The 21013-nt window shown below is 46.7% G+C and overlaps 1 protein-coding gene across 1 annotated transcript in view; it reads left to right on the top strand.

Annotated features, from left to right (window-relative positions):
• Positions 1-919: 919 nt before the first annotated feature.
• The window catches only part of LOC135047320 (protein lifeguard 1-like), a 66281-nt gene continuing 46187 nt past the window's right edge, over positions 920-21013 (top strand). The window contains 3 exon segments of the mRNA XM_063955439.1: positions 920-991; positions 19315-19664; positions 19750-19874. Coding sequence (XP_063811509.1) covers positions 19373-19664; positions 19750-19874 — 417 coding nt within the window. The 5' untranslated portion in view covers positions 920-991; positions 19315-19372.

Raw genomic sequence — 21013 nt, 5'->3', positions numbered from 1 at the left:
TGTGTGTGATGTGTGACAGGGAGACAGGCAGTGTGTGTGAGGTGTGACAGGGAGACAGGCAGTGTGTGTGTGAGGTGTGACAGGGAGACAGGCAGTGTGTGTGAGATGTGACAGGGAGACAGGCAGTGTGTGTGAGGTGTGACAGGGAGACAGGCAGTGTGTGTGTGAGGTGTGACAGAGAGACGGGCAGTGTGTGTGAGGTGTGACAGGGAGACGGGCAGTGTGTGTGAGGTGTGACAGGGAGACGGGCAGTGTGTGTGAGGTGTGACAGGGAGACAGGCAGTGTGTGTGATGTGTGACAGGGAGACAGGCAGTGTGTGTGATGTGTGACAGGGAGACGGAGGGTTCGGGTGATGACGGCGTGGCGGGGGGAGGGATGGAGGAGGGGTTCGGGTGAAGACGGCAGGCGGGGGGAGGGATGGAGGAGGGGTTCGGGTGATGACAGCGCGGCGGGGGGAGGGATGGAGGAGGGGTTCGGGTGATGACGGCGCGGCGGGGGGAGGGATGGAGGAGGGGTTCGGGTGATGACGGCAGGCGGGGGGAGGGATGGAGGAGGGGTTCGGGTGAAGACGGCAGGCGGGGGGAGGGATGGAGGAGGGGTTCGGGTGATGACGGCGAGGCGGGGGGAGGGATGGAGGAGGGGTTCGGGTGATGACGGCAGGCGGGGGGAGGGATGGAGGAGGGGTTCGGGTGATGACGGCGAGGCGGGGGGGAGGGATGGAGGAGGGGTTCGGGTGATGACGGCAGGAGGGGGGAGGGATGGAGGAGGGGTTCGGGTGATGACGGCAAGGCGGGGGGAGGGATGGAGGAGGGGTTCAAGTGATGACGGCGAGGCGGGGGGAGGGATGGAGGAGGGTTCGGGTGATGACGGCGCTGCGGGGGGAGGAATTGACGCTTTTGGGGGAGGGGCTGGGACAGGCCGGTGGGCGGGGATTATGACACCGCAGGCAGCTGGTGCAGAGCAGTGAGGCCAGGCAGTCGGGATTGTCAGGTGAGCGGCGTATGTGCGGCCTGGTGTTAGATGGTCAGCTCTTGTGACTCAGTAACTCATACAGGGGAGCCCGGTGTCTATCCTAATCCTGCGGAGACTGAGGGCGGGTGTGACATGTGATGTGCCGGGTGTTTATGTAACTGCCGCCCACATCTGACTACATACATGTCACAGCATTACATATCACCTACATACACGTCACATCATTACATATCACCTACATACATGTCACAGCATTACATATCACCTACATACACGTCACAGCATTACATATCACCTACATACACGTCACATCATTACATATCACCTACATACATGTCACAGCATTACATATCACCTACATACATGTCACAGCATTACATATCACCTACATACACGTCACAGCATTACATATCACCTACATACACGTCACATCATTACATATCACCTACATACATGTCACAGCATTACATATCACCTACATACATGTCACAGCATTACATATCACCTACATACATGTCACAGCATTACATATCACCTACATACACGTCACATCATTACATATCACCTACATACATGTCACAGCATTACATATCACCTACATACATGTCACAGCATTACATATCACCTACATACATGTCACAGCATTACATATCACCTACATACACGTCACAGCATTACATATCACCTACATACATGTCGCATCATTACATATCACCTACATACATGTCGCATCATTACATATCACCTACATACATGTCACATCATTACATATCACCTACATACATGTCACAGCATTACATATCACCTACATACACGTCACATCATTACATATCACCTACATACATGTCACAGCATTACATATCACCTACATACATGTCACAGCATTACATATCACCTACATACACGTCACAGCATTACATATCACCTACATACACGTCACAGCATTACATATCACCTACATACATGTCACAGCATTACATATCACCTACATACATGTCACATCATTACATATCACCTACATACACGTCACATCATTACATATCACCTACATACACGTCACAGCATTACATATCACCTACATACATGTCACAGCATTACATATCACCTACATACACGTCACAGCATTACATATCACCTACATACACGTCACAGCATTACATATCACCTACATACACGTCACAGCATTACATATCACCTACATACACGTCACAGCATTACATATCACCTACATACACGTCACAGCATTACATATCACCTACATACACGTCACAGCATTACATATCACCTACATACACGTCACATCATTACATATCACCTACATACACGTCACAGCATTACATATCACCTACATACACGTCACAGCATTACATATCACCTACATACACGTCACATCATTACATATCACCTACATACACGTCACATCATTACATATCACCTACATACACGTCACAGCATTACATATCACCTACATACACGTCACAGCATTACATATCACCTACATACACGTCACAGCATTACATATCACCTACATACATGTCACAGCATTACATATTACCTACATACATTTCACATCATTACATATCACCTACATACATGTCGCATCATTACATATCACCTACATACATGTCGCATCATTACATATCACCTACATACATGTCGCATCATTACATATCACCTACATACATGTCACATCATTACATATCACCTACATACATGTCGCATCATTACATATCACCTACATACACGTCACAGCATTACATATCACCTACATACACGACACAGCATTACATATCACCTACATACACGTCACAGCATTACATATCACCTACATACACGTCACAGCATTACATATCACCTACATACATGTCGCATCATTACATATCACCTACATACATGTCGCATCATTACATATCACCTACATACATGTCACATCATTACATATCACCTACATACATGTTGCATCATTACATATCACCTACATACACGTCACAGCATTACATATCACCTACATACACGTCACATCATTACATATCACCTACATACATGTCGCATCATTACATATCACCTACATACATGTCACATCATTACATATCACCTACATACATGTTGCATCATTACATATCACCTACATACACGTCACAGCATTACATATCACCTACATACACGTCACATCATTACATATCACCTACATACATGTCGCATCATTACATATCACCTACATACATGTCACATCATTACATATCACCTACATACATGTTGCATCATTACATATCACCTACATACACGTCACAGCATTACATATCACCTACATACATGTCACATCATTACATATCACCTACATACATGTTGCATCATTACATATCACCTACATACACGTCACAGCATTACATATCACCTACATACATGTCACAGCATTACATATCACCTACATACACGACACAGCATTACATATCACCTACATACACGTCACAGCATTACATATCACCTACATACATGTCACATCATTACATATCACCTACATACACGTCACATCATTACATATCACCTACATACACGTCACAGCATTACATATCACCTACATACACGTCACAGCATTACATATCACCTACATACACGTCACATCATTACATATCACCTACATACACGTCACAGCATTACATATCACCTACATACACGTCACAGCATTACATATCACCTACATACACGTCACAGCATTACATATCACCTACATACACGTCACATCATTACATATCACCTACATACACGTCACAGCATTACATATCACCTACATACACGTCACAGCATTACATATCACCTACATACACGTCACAGCATTACATATCACCTACATACATGTCACAGCATTACATATCACCTACATACACGTCACAGCATTACATATCACCTACATACACGTCACAGCATTACATATCACCTACATACACGTCACAGCATTACATATCACCTACATACACGTCACAGCATTACATATCACCTACATACATGTCACATCATTACATATCACCTACATACATGTCACAGCATTACATATCACCTACATACACGTCACAGCATTACATATAACCTACATACACGTCACAGCATTACATATCACCTACATACATGTCACAGCATTACATATCACCTACATACACGTCACAGCATTACATATCACCTACATACACGTCACAGCATTACATATCACCTACATACACGTCACAGCATTACATATCACCTACATACACGTCACAGCATTACATATCACCTACATACATGTCACATCATTACATATCACCTACATACATGTCACAGCATTACATATCACCTACATACACGTCACAGCATTACATATCACCTACATACACGTCACAGCATTACATATCACCTACATACACGTCACAGCATTACATATAACCTACATACACGTCACAGCATTACATATCACCTACATACACGTCACAGCATTACATATCACCTACATACACGTCACAGCATTACATATCACCTACATACACGTCACAGCATTACATATCACCTACATACATGTCACATCATTTCATATCACCTACATACACGTCACAGCATTACATATCACCTACATACACGTCACAGCATTACATATCACCTACATACACGTCACAGCATTACATATCACCTACATACACGTCACAGCATTACATATCACCTACATACATGTCACATCATTACATATCACCTACATACATGTCACAGCATTACATATCACCTACATACACGTCACATCATTACATATCACCTACATACACGTCACAGCATTACATATCACCTACATACATGTCACAGCATTACATATCACCTACATACATGTCACAGCATTACATATCACCTACATACATGTCACATCATTACATATCACCTACATACATGTCACAGCATTACATATCACCTACATACACGTCACAGCATTACATATCACCTACATACACGTCACAGCATTACATATCACCTACATACACGTCACAGCATTACATATCACCTACATACACGTCACAGCATTACATATCACCTACATACATGTCACAGCATTACATATCACCTACATACATGTCACAGCATTACATATCACCTACATACACGTCACAGCATTACATATCACCTACATACACGTCACAGCATTACATATCACCTACATACACGTCACAGCATTACATATCACCTACATACACGTCACAGCATTACATATCACCTACATACACGTCACATCATTACATATCACCTACATACACGTCACAGCATTACATATCACCTACATACACGTCACAGCATTACATATCACCTACATACACGTCACAGCATTACATATCACCTACATACACGTCACAGCATTACATATCACCTACATACACGTCACAGCATTACATATCACCTACATACACGTCACATCATTACATATCACCTACATACATGTCACAGCATTACATATCACCTACATACACGTCACATCATTACATATCACCTACATACACGTCACAGCATTACATATCACCTACATACACGTCACAGCATTACATATCACCTACATACACGTCACAGCATTACATATCACCTACATACATGTCACAGCATTACATATCACCTACATACATGTCACATCATTACATATCACCTACATACATGTCACAGCATTACATATCACCTACATACATGTCACATCATTACATATCTCCTACATACACGTCACAGCATTACATATCACCTACATACACGTCACAGCATTACATATCACCTACATACATGTCACAGCATTACATATCACCTACATACATGTCACAGCATTACATATCACCTACATGCATGTCACAGCATTACATATCACCTACATGCATGTCACAGCATTACATATCACCTACATACATGTCACATCATTACATATCACCTACATACATGTCACAGCATTACATATCACCTACATACATGCCACAGCATTACATATCACCTACATACATGTCACAGCATTACATATTACCTACATACATGTCACATCATATCATATCACCTACATACATGTCACAGCATTACATATCACCTACATACATGTCACAGCATTACATATCACCTACATACATGTCACAGCATTACATATCACCTACATACATGTCACTGCATTACATATCACCTACATACATGTCACAGCATTACATATCACCTACATACACGTCACAGCATTACATATCACCTACATACACGTCACAGCATTATATATCACCTACATACACGTCACATCATTACATATCACCTACATACACGTCACATCATTATATATCACCTACATACACGTCACAGCATTATATATCACCTACATACATGTCACATCATTACATATCACCTACATACATGTCACATCAGTACTTATCACCTACATACATGTCACAGCATTACATATCACCTACATACATGTCACAGCATTACATATCACCTACATACATGTCACAGCATTACATATCACCTACATACACGTCACAGCATTATATATCACCTACATACATGTCACATCAGTACATATCACCTACATACATGTCACAGCATTACATATCACCTACATACACGTCACAGCATTACATATCACCTACATACACGTCACAGCATTACATATCACCTACATACACGTCACAGCATTACATATCACCTACTGTACATACACGTCACAGCATTACATATCACCTACATACACGTCACATCATTACATATCACCTACATACACGTCACAGCATTACATATCACCTACATACATGTCACAGCATTACATATCACCTACATACATGTCACAGCATTACATATCACCTACATACACGTCACAGCATTACATATCACCTACATACATGTCACAGCATTACATATCACCTACATACATGTCACATCAGTACATCTCACCTACATACATGTCACAGCATTACATATCACCTACATACATGTCACAGCATTACATATCACCTACATACACGTCACAGCATTACATATCGCCTACATACATGTCACAGCATTACATATCACCTACATACATGTCACATCAGTACATATCACCTACATACATGTCACAGCATTACATATCACCTACATACATGTCACAGCATTACATATCACCTACATACACGTCACAGCATTACATATCGCCTACATACATGTCACAGCATTACATATCACCTACATACATGTCACAGCATTACATATCACCTACATACACGTCACATCATTACATATCACCTACATACACGTCACAGCATTACATATCACCTACATACATGTCACAGCATTACATATCACCTACATACATGTCACAGCATTACATATCACCTACATACATGTGTCACATCATTACATATCACCTACATACATGTGTCACATCATTACATATCACCTACATACATGTGTCACATCATTACCTATCACCTACATACATGTCACATCATTACATATCACCTACATACACGTCACAGCATTACATATCACCTACATACATGTCACAGCATTACCTATCACCTACATACATGTCACAGCACTACCTATCACCTACATACATGTCACATCATTACCTATCACCTACATACACGTCACATCAGTACATATCACCTACATACATGTCACATCATTACCTATCACCTACATACATGTCACATCATTACCTATCACCTACATACATGTCACATCATTACATATCACCTACATACACGTCACAGCATTACCTATCACCTACATACACGTCACATCATTACCTATCACCTACATACACGTCACATCAGTACATATCACCTACATACATGTCACATCATTACCTATCACCTACATACACGTCACATCATTACATATCACCTACATACACGTCACATCATTACATATCACCTACATACATGTCACAGCATTACATATCACCTACATACATTTCACATCATTACATATCACCTACATACACGTCACATCATTACATATCACCTACATACACGTCACAGCATTACATATCACCTACATACATGTGTCACATCATTACATATTACCTACATACACGTCACATCATTACATATCACCTACATACATGTCACAGCATTACATATCACCTACATACATGTCACAGCATTACATATCACCTACATACATGTCACAGCATTACATATCACCTACATACATGTCACAGCATTACCTATCACCTACATACACGTCACATCATTACATATCCCCTACATACATGTCACATCATTACCTATCACCTACATACATGTCACATCATTACATATCACCTACATACATGTCACATCATTACATATCACCTACATACATGTCACATCATTACATATCACCTACATACATGTCACAGCATTACATATCACCTACATACATGTGTCACATCATTACATATCACCTACATACATGTGTCACATCATTACATATCACCTACATACATGTGTGACAGCATTACATATTATCTACATACATGTGTGACAGCATTACATATTACATACATGTGTGGCATCATTACATATTACCTACATACATGTGTAATATAATTCCATATCACCTACATACATGTGTCATATCATTACATATCACCTACATACATGTCACAGCATTACATATCACCTACATACATGTGTCACAACATTACATATTACCTACATACATGTGTGACAGCATTACATATTACCTACATACATGTGTTGCATCATTATATATCACCTACATACATGTGTTACATAATTACATACGTACATGTGTGACAGCATTACATATCACCTACATACATGTGTCATCACATAGTACCTACATACAATTGTGACATCATTACATATTACATACATGTGTGGCAGCATTACATATCACCTACATACATGTGTTACATCATTACATATTACCTACATACAATTGTGACATCATTACATATTACATACATGTGTGACAGCATTACATATTACCTACTTACAGGTCTTGGAACAAAGGAATAGAGTTATGTAGATAGCGTACCAGTAACTCAGGAGGGATTATAAAATGCACATAAAGGGATCTTTCTATTCCAAAAGGAGGCGTACCAAACTCACATGTCAGTATGCTGCAATCCACACATAAAGGGATCTTTCTATTCCAAAAAGAGGCATACCAAACTCACATGTCGGTATGCTGCAATCCACACATAAAGGGATCTTTCTATTCCTAAAGGAGGCATACCAAATTCACATGTCAGTATGCTGCAATCCACACATAAAGGGATCTTTCTATTCCAAAAGGAGGCATACCAAACTCACATGTCAGTATGCTGCAATCCACACATAAAGGGATCTTTCTATTCCAAAAAGAGGCATACCAAACTCACATGTCGGTATGCTGCAATCCACACATAAAGGGATCTTTCTATTCCTAAAGGAGGCATACCAAATTCACATGTCAGTATGCTGCAATCCACACATAAAGGGATCTTTCTATTCCAAAAGGAGGTGTACCAAACTCACATGTCAGTATGCTGCAATCTACACATAAAGGTATTTCACCTTGAAGAAGACCCAAGTGGGTTGGAACGGCATTGGATAGTGGCATTTCCATCATTACACTGTCCCATTCTTTTTCACGTTTGACGTTTTCAAGGTATCCGACCTATAAGTGTTGCTTGATACCTCATACCATATCTGAACTCTGTGAACATTTATAGGGACTGTAACAGATTTTGTCACTTTTACATAAATTTTTTATACTTGTTTTTGCTGGAATAAATTTGTTTTTACTGCTGACGTGTGGGAGCGTCGTTTAAAGAAACCTTTATGTGTGGATTGCAGCATACCGACGTGAGTTTGGTATGCCTCCTTTTGGATGTACAGACTGACGCACACAGAAGAGGACACAATGGATGGTACAGACTGAGGCACACAGAAGAGGCACAATGGATGGGACAGACTGAGGAACAGAGAAGAGGCGCAATGGATGGGACAGACTGTGGCACAAAGAAGAGGCACAATTGATGGGACAGACTGAGGCACACAGGGAACAATGGATGGGACACACTGATGCACAATGGATGACACAGACTGATGCACACAGAAGAGGCACAATTGATGGTACAGACTGAGGCACACAGAGGAGGCACAATGGATGGTACAGACTGAGGCACACAGAGGAAGCACAATGGATGGTACAGACTGAGGCACACAGAAGAGGCACAATGGATGGTACAGACTGAGGCACACAGAAGAGACGCAATGGATGGGACAGATTGAGGCACACAGAAGAGGCGCAATGGATGGGACAGACTGAGGCACACAGAAGAGGCGCAATGGATGGGACAGACTGAGGCACACAGAAGAGGCACAATGGATGGGACAGACTGAGGCACACAGAAGAGGCACAATGGATGGGACAGACTGAGGCACACAGAAGAGGACACAATGGATGGGACAGACTGAGGCACACAGAAGAGGACACAATGGATGGGACAGACTGAGGCACACAGAAGAGGACACAATGGATGGGACAGACTGAGGCACACAGAAGAGGACACAATGGATGGGACAGACTGAGGCACACAGAAGAGGACACAATGGATGGGACAGACTGAGGCACAAAGAAGAGGCACAATTGATGGGACAGACTGAGGCACACAGGGAACAATGGATGGGACACACTGAGGCACAATGGATGGTACAGACTGATGCACACAGAAGAGGCACAATGGATGGTACAGACTGAGGCACACAGAGGAGGCACAATGGATGGTACAGACCGAGGCACACAGAGGAAGCACAATGGATGGTACAGACTGAGACACACAGAAGAGGCACAATGGATGGTACAGACTGAGGCACACAGAAGAGACGCAATGGATGGGACAGACTGAGGCACACAAGAGACGCAATGGATGGGACAGACTGAGGCACACAGAAGAGGCACAATGGATGACGACTGAGGCACAAAGAAGAGGCGCAATGGATGGTACAGACTGACGCACACAGAAGAGGCACAAAGGATGACACAGACTGAGGCACAATGGATGACAGACTGAGGCACACAGAAGAGGCACAATTGATGGGACAGACTGAGGCACACAGAAGGTGCACAATGGATGGGACAGACTGAGGCACACAGAAGGCGCACAATGGATGGGACACACTGAGGCACAATGGATGACACAGACTGAGGCACACAGAAGAGGCAGAATGGATGGGACAGGCTGAGGCACACAGAGGAGGCACAATGGATGGGACAGACTGAGGCACACAGAGGAGGCACAATGGATGGGACAGACTGATGCACACACGAGGCACAATGGATGGGACAGACTGAGGCACACAGAAGAGGCACAATGGATGACACAGACTGAGGCACAATGGATGGGACAGACTGACACACACAGAAGAGGCACAATGGATGGGACACACTGAGGCACACAGAAGAGGCACAATGAATGGGACAGACTGGCGCACACAGAAGAGGCACAATGGATGGGACAGACTGATGCACACACGAGGCACAATGGATGGGACAGACTGAGGCACACAGAAGAGGCACAATGGATGACACAGACTGAGGCACACAGAGGAGGCACAATGGATGGGACAGACAGGCACAATGGATGGGACAGACTGACACACACAGAAGAGGCACAATGGATGGGACACACTGAGGCACACAGAAGAGGCACAATGAATGGGACAGACTGAGGCACACAGAGGAGGCACAATGGATGGGACAGACTGATGCACACACGAGGCACAATGGATGGGACAGACTGAGGCACACAGAAGAGGCACAATGGATGACACAGACTGAGGCACAATGGATGGGACAGACTGAGGCACACAGAAGGCGCACAATGGACGGGACACACTGAGGCACACAGAAGAGGCACAATGGATCGGACAGACTGACGCACACACAAGAGTCACAATGGATGGGACAGACTGAGGCACATAGAGGAGGCACAATGGATGGGACAGACTGATGCACACACGAGGCACAATGGATGGGACGGACTGAGGCACACAGAAGAGGCACAATGGATGACACAGACAGGCACAATGGATGGGACAGACTGAGACACAGAAGGCGCACAATTGATGGGACACAATGAGGCACAATGGATGGGACACACTGAGGCACACAGAAGAGGCACAATGGATGGGACAGACTGACGCACACACGAGGCACAATGGATGGGACAGACTGAGGCACACAGAGGAGGCACAATGGATGGGACAGACTGATGCACACACGAGGCAAAATGGACAGACTGAGGCACACATGGGAGGCACAATGGATGGGACAGACTGAGGCACACAGAAGGTGCACAATGGAGTGGACAGACTGATGCACACACGAGGCACAATGGACAGACTGAGGCACACAGAAGAGGCACAATGGATGGGACAGACTGAGGAACAATGGATGGGACAGACTGAGGCACAATGGATGGGACAGACTGAGGCACACATGGGAGGCACAATGGATGGGACAGACTGACACACAGAAGAAGAACAATGGATGGGACAGACTGAGGCACACAGAAGAGGCACAATGGATGGGACACACTGAGGCACACATGGGAGGCACAATGGATGGGACAGACTGAGGCACACATGGGAGGCACAATGGTTGGGACAGACTGAGACACAGAAGGCGCACAATTGATGGGACACAATGAGGCACAATGGATGGGACACACTGAGGCACACAGAAGAGGCACAATGGATGGGACAGACTGACGCACACACGAGGCACAATGGATGGGACAGACTGAGGCACACAGAGGAGGCACAATGGATGGGACAGACTGATGCACACACGAGGCAAAATGGACAGACTGAGGCACACATGGGAGGCACAATGGATGGGACAGACTGAGGCACACAGAAGGTGCACAATGGAGTGGACAGACTGATGCACACACGAGGCACAATGGACAGACTGAGGCACACAGAAGAGGCACAATGGATGGGACAGACTGAGGAACAATGGATGGGACAGACTGAGGCACAATGGATGGGACAGACTGAGGCACACATGGGAGGCACAATGGATGGGACAGACTGACACACAGAAGAAGAACAATGGATGGGACAGACTGAGGCACACAGAAGAGGCACAATGGATGGGACACACTGAGGCACAATGGATGACACAGACTGAGGCACAATGGATGGGACACAGACTGAGGCACAATGGATGGGACACAGACTGAGGCACAATGGATGGGACAGACTGACGCACACACAAGAGGCCCAATGGATGGGACAGACTTAGGCACACAGAAGGTGCACAATGGAGTGGACAGATTGATGCACACACGAGGCACAATGGACAGACTGAGGCACACATAGGAGGCACAATGGATGGGACAGACTGAGGCACACAGAAGAGGCACAATGTATGACACAGACTGAGGCACACAGAAGAGGAACAATGGATGACACAGACTGAGGCACACAGAAGAGGAACAATGGATGACACAGACTGCGGCACACAGAAGAGGAACAATGGATGACACAGACTGCGGCACACAGAAGAGGAACAATGGATGACACAGACTGCGGCACACAGAAGAGGCACAATGGATGGGACACACTGAGGCACACATGGGAGGCACAATGGATGGGACAGACTGAGGCACATAGAATAGGCACAATGGATGGGACAGACTGAGGCACACACAGAAGAGGAACAATGGATGACACAGACTGAGGCACACAGAAGAGGAACAATGGATGACACAGACTGCGGCACACAGAAGAGGAACAATGGATGATACAGACTGCGGCACACAGAAGAGGCACAATGGATGGTACAGACTGAGGCACACAGAGGAGGCACAATGGATGGTACAGACTGAGGCACACAGAGGAAGCACAATGGATGGTACAGACTGAGGCACAAAGAAGAGGCGCAATGGATGGTACAGACTGACGCACACAGAAGAGGCACAATTGATGGGACAGACTGAAGCACACAGAAGATGCACAATGGATGCGACAGACTGAGGCACACAGAAGGTGCACAATGGATGGGACAGACTGAGGCACACAGAAGGCGCACAGTGGTTGGGACACACTGAGGCACAATGGATGACACAGACTGAGGCACACAAAAGAGTCACAATGGATGGGACAGATTGAGGCACACACAAGAGGCACAATGGATGGGACAGACTGAGGCACACAGATGAGGCACAATGGATGGGACAGACTGAGGCACACAGAGGAGGCACAATGGATGGGACAGATTGAGGCACACACAAGAGGCACAATGGATGGGACAGACTGAGGCACACAGATGAGGCACAATGGATGGGACAGACTGAGGCACACAGAGGAGGCACAATGGATGGGACAGACTGATGCACACACGAGGCACAATGGATGGGACAGACTGAGGCACACAGAAGAGGCACAATGGATGACACAGACTGAGGCACAATGGATGGGACAGACTGACACACACACACACACACACACACACACACACACACACACACACACACACACACACACACACACAGAAGAGGCACAATGGATGGGACACACTGAGGCACACAGAAGAGGCACAATGAATGGGACAGACTGGCGCACACAGAAGAGGCACAATGGATGGGACAGACTGAGGCACACAGAAGGCGCACAATGGATGGGACACACTGAGGCACAATGGATGGGACACACTGAGGCACACAGAAGAGGCACAATGGATCGGACAGACTGAGGCACACAGAAGAGGCACAATGGATGACACAGACAGGCACAATGGATGGGACAGACTGACACACACAGAAGAGGCACAATGGATGGGACACACTGAGGCACACAGAAGAGGCACAATTGATGGGACAGACTGATGCACACACGAGGCACAATGGGTGGGACAGACTGAGGCACACAGAAGAGGCACAATGGATGACACAGACTGAGGCACAATGGATGGGACAGACTGAGGCACACAGAAGGCGCACAATTGATGGGACACACTGAGGCACAATGGATGGGACACACTGAGGCACACAGAAGAGGCACAATGGATGGGACAGACTGACGCACACACAAGAGGCACAATGGATGGGACAGACTGAGGCACACAGAGGAGGCACAATGGATGGGACAGACTGATGCACACACGAGGCAAAATGGACAGACTGAGGCACACATGGGAGGCACAATGGATGGGACAGACTGAGGCACACAGAAGGTGCACAATGGAGTGGACAGACTGATGCACACATGAGGCACAATGGACAGACTGAGGCACACATGGGAGGCACAATGGATGGGACAGACTGAGGCACACAGAAGAGGCACAATGGATGACACAGACTGAGGCACACAGAAGAGGAACAATGGGTGACACAGACAGGCACAATGGATGGGACAGACTGAGGCACACTTGGGAGGCACAATGGATGGGACACACTGATGCACACATGGGAGGCACAATGGATGGGACAGACTGAGGCACACATGGGAGGCACAATGGTTGGGACAGACTGAGGCACACAGAAGGCGCACAATGGATGGGACAGACTGACGCACACACAAGAGGCCCAATGGATGGGACAGAGTGAGGCACACAGAAGGTGCACAATGGAGTGGACAGACTGATGCACACACGAGACACAATGGACAGACTGAGGCACACATGGGAGGCACAATGGATGGGACAGACTGAGGCACACAGAAGAGGAACAATGGATGACACAGACTGAGGCACACAGAAGAGGAACAATGGATGACACAGACTGCGGCACACATAAGAGGAACAATGGATGACACAGACTGCGGCACACAGAAGAGGCACAATGGATGGTACAGACTGAGGCACACAGAGGAGGCACAATGGATGGTACAGACTGAGGCACACAGAGGAAGCACAATGGATGGTACAGACTGAGGCACACAGAAGAGGCACAATGGATGGTACAGACTGAGGCACACAGAAGAGACGCAATGGATGGGACAGACTGAGGCACACAAGAGACGCAATGGATGGGACAGACTGAGGCACACAGAAGAGGCACAATGGATGACACAGACTGAGACACAAAGAAGAGGAACAATGGATGACACAGACTGCGGCACACAGAAGAGGAACAATGGATGACAGACTGCGGCACACAGAAGAGGCACAATGGATGGTACAGACTGAGGCACAATGGATGGTACAGACTGAGGCACACAGAAGAGGCACAATGGATGGTACAGACTGAGGCACACAGAAGAGACGCAATGGATGGGACAGACTGAGGCGCACAAGAGACGCAATGGATGGGACAGACTGAGGCACACAGAAGAGGCACAATGGATGACACAGACTGAGGCACACAGAAGAGGAACAATGGATGACACAGACTGAGGCACACAGAAGAGGAACAATGGATGACACAGACTGCGGCACACAGAAGAGGCACAATGGATGGTACAGACTGAGGCACACAGAGGAGGCACAATGGATGGTACAGACTGAGGCACACAGAGGAGGCACAATGGATGGTACAGACTGAGGCACACAGAAGAGGCACAATGGATGGTACAGACTGAGGCACACAGAAGAGACGCAATGGATGGGACAGACTGAGGCACACAAGAGACGCAATGGATGGGACAGACTGAGGCACACAGAAGAGGCACAATGGATGACACAGACTGAGGCACAAAGAAGAGGCGCAATGGATGGTACAGACTGACGTACACAGAAGAGGCACAATTGATGGGACAGACTGAGGCACACAGAAGAGGCACAATGGATGACAGACTGAGGCACAAAGGAGAGGCGCAATGGATGGTACAGACTGACGCACACAGAAGAGGCACAATTGATGGGACAGACTGAGGCACACAGAAGAGGCACAAAGGATGACACAGACTGAGGCACAATGGATGACAGACTGAGGCACACAGAAGGTGCACAATGGATGGGACAGACTGAGGCACACAGAAGGTGCACAATGGATGGGACAGACTGAGGCACACAGAAGGCGCACAATAGATGGGACACACTGGCACAATGGATGACACAGACTGAGGCACACACAAGAGGCACAATGGATGGGACAGACTGAGGCACACACAAGAGGCACAATGGATGGGACAGACTGAGGCACACAGATGAGGCACAATGGATGGGACAGACTGAGGCACACACGAGGCACAATGGAATGGGACAGACTGAGGCACACAGATGAGGCACAATGGATGGGACAGACTGAGGCACACACGAGGCACAATGGAATGGGACAGACTGAGGCACACAGAAGAGGCACAATGGATGACACAGACTGAGGCACAATGGATGGGACAGACTGACACACAGAAGAGGCACAATGGATGGGACACACTGAGGCACACAGAAGAGGCACAATGGATCGTACAGACTGAGGCACACAGAAGAGGCACAATGGATGACACAGACAGGCACAATGGATGGGACAGACTGACACACACAGAAGAGGCACAATGGGTGGGACACACTGAGGCACACAGAAGAGGCACAATTGATGGGACAGACTGATGCACACACGAGGCACAATGGGTGGGACAGACTGAGGCACACAGAAGAGGCACAATGGATGACACAGACTGAGGCACAATGGATGGGACAGACTGAGGCACACAGAAGGCGCACAATTGATGGGACACACTGAGGCACAATGGATGGGACACACTGAGGCACACAGAAGAGGCACAATGGATGGGACAGACTGACGCACACACAAGAGGCACAATGGATGGGACAGACTGAGGCACACAGAGGAGGCACAATGGATGGGACAGACTGATGCACACACGAGGCACAATGGACAGACTGAGGCACACATGGGAGGCACAATGGATGGGACAGACTGAGGCACACAGAAGAGGCACAATGGATGACACAGACTGAGGCACACAGAAGAGGAACAATGGATGACACAGACAGGCACAATGGATGGGACAGACTGAGGCACACATGGGAGGCACAATGGATGGGACAGACTGACACACAGAAGAGGAACAATGGATGTACACACTGAGGCACACATGGGAGGCACAATGGATGGGACAGACTGAGGCACATAGAAGAGGCACAATGGATGGGACAGACTGAGGCACACATGGGAGGCACAATGGATGGGACAGACTGCGGCACACAGAAGAGGAACAATGGATGACACAGACTGAGGCACACAGAAGAGGCACAATGGATGGGACAGACTGAGGCACACAGAAGAGGAACAATTTATGGGACAGACTGAGGCACACAGAAGAGGCACAATGGATGGGACAGACTGAGGCACACATGGGAGGCACAATGGATGGGGCAGACTGAGGCACACATGGGAGGCACAATGGATGGGACAGACTGACACACATAAGAGGAACAATGGATGGGACAGACTGAGGCACACAGAAGAGGCACAATGGATGGGACACACTGAGGCACACATGGGAGGCACAATGGATGGGACAGACTGAGGCACACATGGGAGGCACAATGGTTGGGACAGACTGAGGCACACAGAAGGCGCACAATGGATGGGACAAACTGAGGCACAATGGATGACACAGACTGAGGCACAATGGATGGGACAGACTGACGCACACACAAGAGGCCCAATGGATGGGACAGACTGAGGCACACAGAAGGTGCACAATGGATGACACAGACTGAGGCACACAGAAGAGGAACAATGGATGACACAGACTGAGGCACAATGGATGGGACACACTGAGGCACATATGGGAGGCACAATGGATGGGACAGACTGAGGCACATAGAAGAGGCACAATGGATGGGACAGACTGAGGCACACAGAAGAGGAACAATGGATGACACAGACTGCGGCACACAGAAGAGGAACAATGGATGGGACAGACTGAGGCACATAGAAGAGGCACAATGGATGGGACAGACTGAGGCACACAGAAGAGGCACAATGGATGACACAGACTGCGGCACACAGAAGAGGCACAATGGATGGGACAGACTGAGGCACATAGAAGAGGCACAATGGATGGGACAGACTGAGGCACAATGGATGGGACAGACTGAGGCACACAGAAGAGGAACAATGGATGGGACAGACTGAGGCACACAGAAGAGGCACAATGGATGGGACAGACTGAGGCACATAGAAGAGGCACAATGGATGGGACAGACTGAGGCACACAGAAGAGGCACAATGGATGGGACAGACTGACGCACACATGGGAGGCACAATGGATGGGACAGACTGATGCACACAGAGAGGAGGCACAATGGATGGGACAGACTGAGGCACACAGAGGAGGCACAGTGGATGGGACAGAATGAGGCACACAGAGGAGGCACAGTGGATGAGGCTGTTGATAATGTGAATGTATTCTGTATTGCAGGCGCGGGGTTATTGGTTCCAGATCTCCATACTCTGCGTGTGATCCAGCGTTATTGAGGATGTCCCATGAGAAGAGCTTCCTCGTCACCGGGGATCCGTACTCTAATGCCCCCTATCCTGTAGGACAAGGTCCTGTCCTGCCCCCTGGATATGGCCAGCCTCCATACCCTAATGTCACACCTTACCCCAATACTGCCCCGTACCCCCCTCCCAATACTGCCCCGTACCCCCCTGATGTCCCCTACCCCAACCAGCCCCCGTATCCTCCCGCCTATTCCACAGGTCCTTATCCCAGCCAGCCGTACCCACAGCCTGCATACGGACAGGGCGGATACCCCTCTGAGCCCAGTGGTGAGTACACACATCTGATCTGCCATAGGTAGGTGCCCCTTCTGTGTCCAGCGCCATCACGCCTCCTTTTCTCTTTCGCTCTTAGATTTTGGCTCCCCGATACACAGTACCACTTACCATGAAGAGGGCCCACCCTCCTATTGTGATAACCAGGATTTTCCCACCAGCCACTGGGATGACAAAAATATCCGCAGAGCGTTTATTCGTAAGGTAAGTCCGAGTGTTCTGTGCAGGAACCATTCATACTGGATTCCTTATTGTAAAGCCCAGCAGAATATACGGACACTGTGGCCCTCACTCACTAAGGATTACAGTAGCGCAGCACTTTCTTCATAACTGTGTGATCTGTTCACTGAGGTCCTTATTCAGGTTTGTTATCTAACTCTCTCTGCACATGTTACATCTGCCACACCTCTCCCATATCTAACTCTCTCTGCACGTTATATTTGCCACACCTCACCCAAATCTAACTCTCTGTGCACGTTATATCTGACACACCTCACCCAAATATAACTCTCTCTGCACATGTTACACCTGCCACACCTCACCCAAATCTAACTCTCTGTGCACGTTATATCTGACACACCTCACCCAAATATAACCGTCTCTGCACATTCATTTCTGGAGAAACATCGTGACCATCGGTTGCTATGTCCATCTGCGGCGGCAGGCAGAGAAAGCATTGGCTGACTCTGGCTTGCTGTCGCAGGGCGGCTTGAATGGCCAAGGAAACTTTGTCTCTCAACGCAGTTCTTGGCCTCGCCAGTCCCGCCCCTCGCCGGAAACGCGTCTTCCTGTCAATCAGGCAGAGGCGATCACATATGTGAGATGTGATTATTGGACCCATTCAGCACATTCGCACAACGGGTCCTGCGCGTCCGCAGTTTCCAGAACATAAGCGATCCAACATGCATAAGACCCTTTATATATGAATTATATATTCAGGTTGAGTTTCCCTTATCCAAAATGCTTGGGACCAGAGGTATTTTGGATATGGGATTTTTCCGTATTTTGGAATAATTGTATACTATAATGAGTTATCATGGTGATGGGACCTAAATCTAAGCACAGAATACATTTATGTTACATATACACCTTATACACACAGCCTGAAGGTCATTTAATACAATATTTTTTATAACTTTGTGTATTAAACAAAGTGCGTGTACATTGAGACATCAAAAACAAAGGTTTCACTATCTCAGTCTCACTCAAAAAAGTCCGTAATTCGGAATATTTGGATATGGGATACTCAACCTGTGTGTGTGTGTGTGTGTGTGTGTGTGTGTGTATATATATATATATATATATATATATATGTGTAACAGAAAATGATATTGCGCCACTTG

The sequence above is a fragment of the Pseudophryne corroboree genome, unplaced genomic scaffold (genome assembly GCF_028390025.1).
Source record: "Pseudophryne corroboree isolate aPseCor3 unplaced genomic scaffold, aPseCor3.hap2 scaffold_926, whole genome shotgun sequence".
NCBI classification, from domain to species: domain Eukaryota; kingdom Metazoa; phylum Chordata; class Amphibia; order Anura; family Myobatrachidae; genus Pseudophryne; species Pseudophryne corroboree.
Note: the sequence above shows the minus strand (reverse complement) of the source record. Positions and strands in the feature narration are given on the sequence as shown.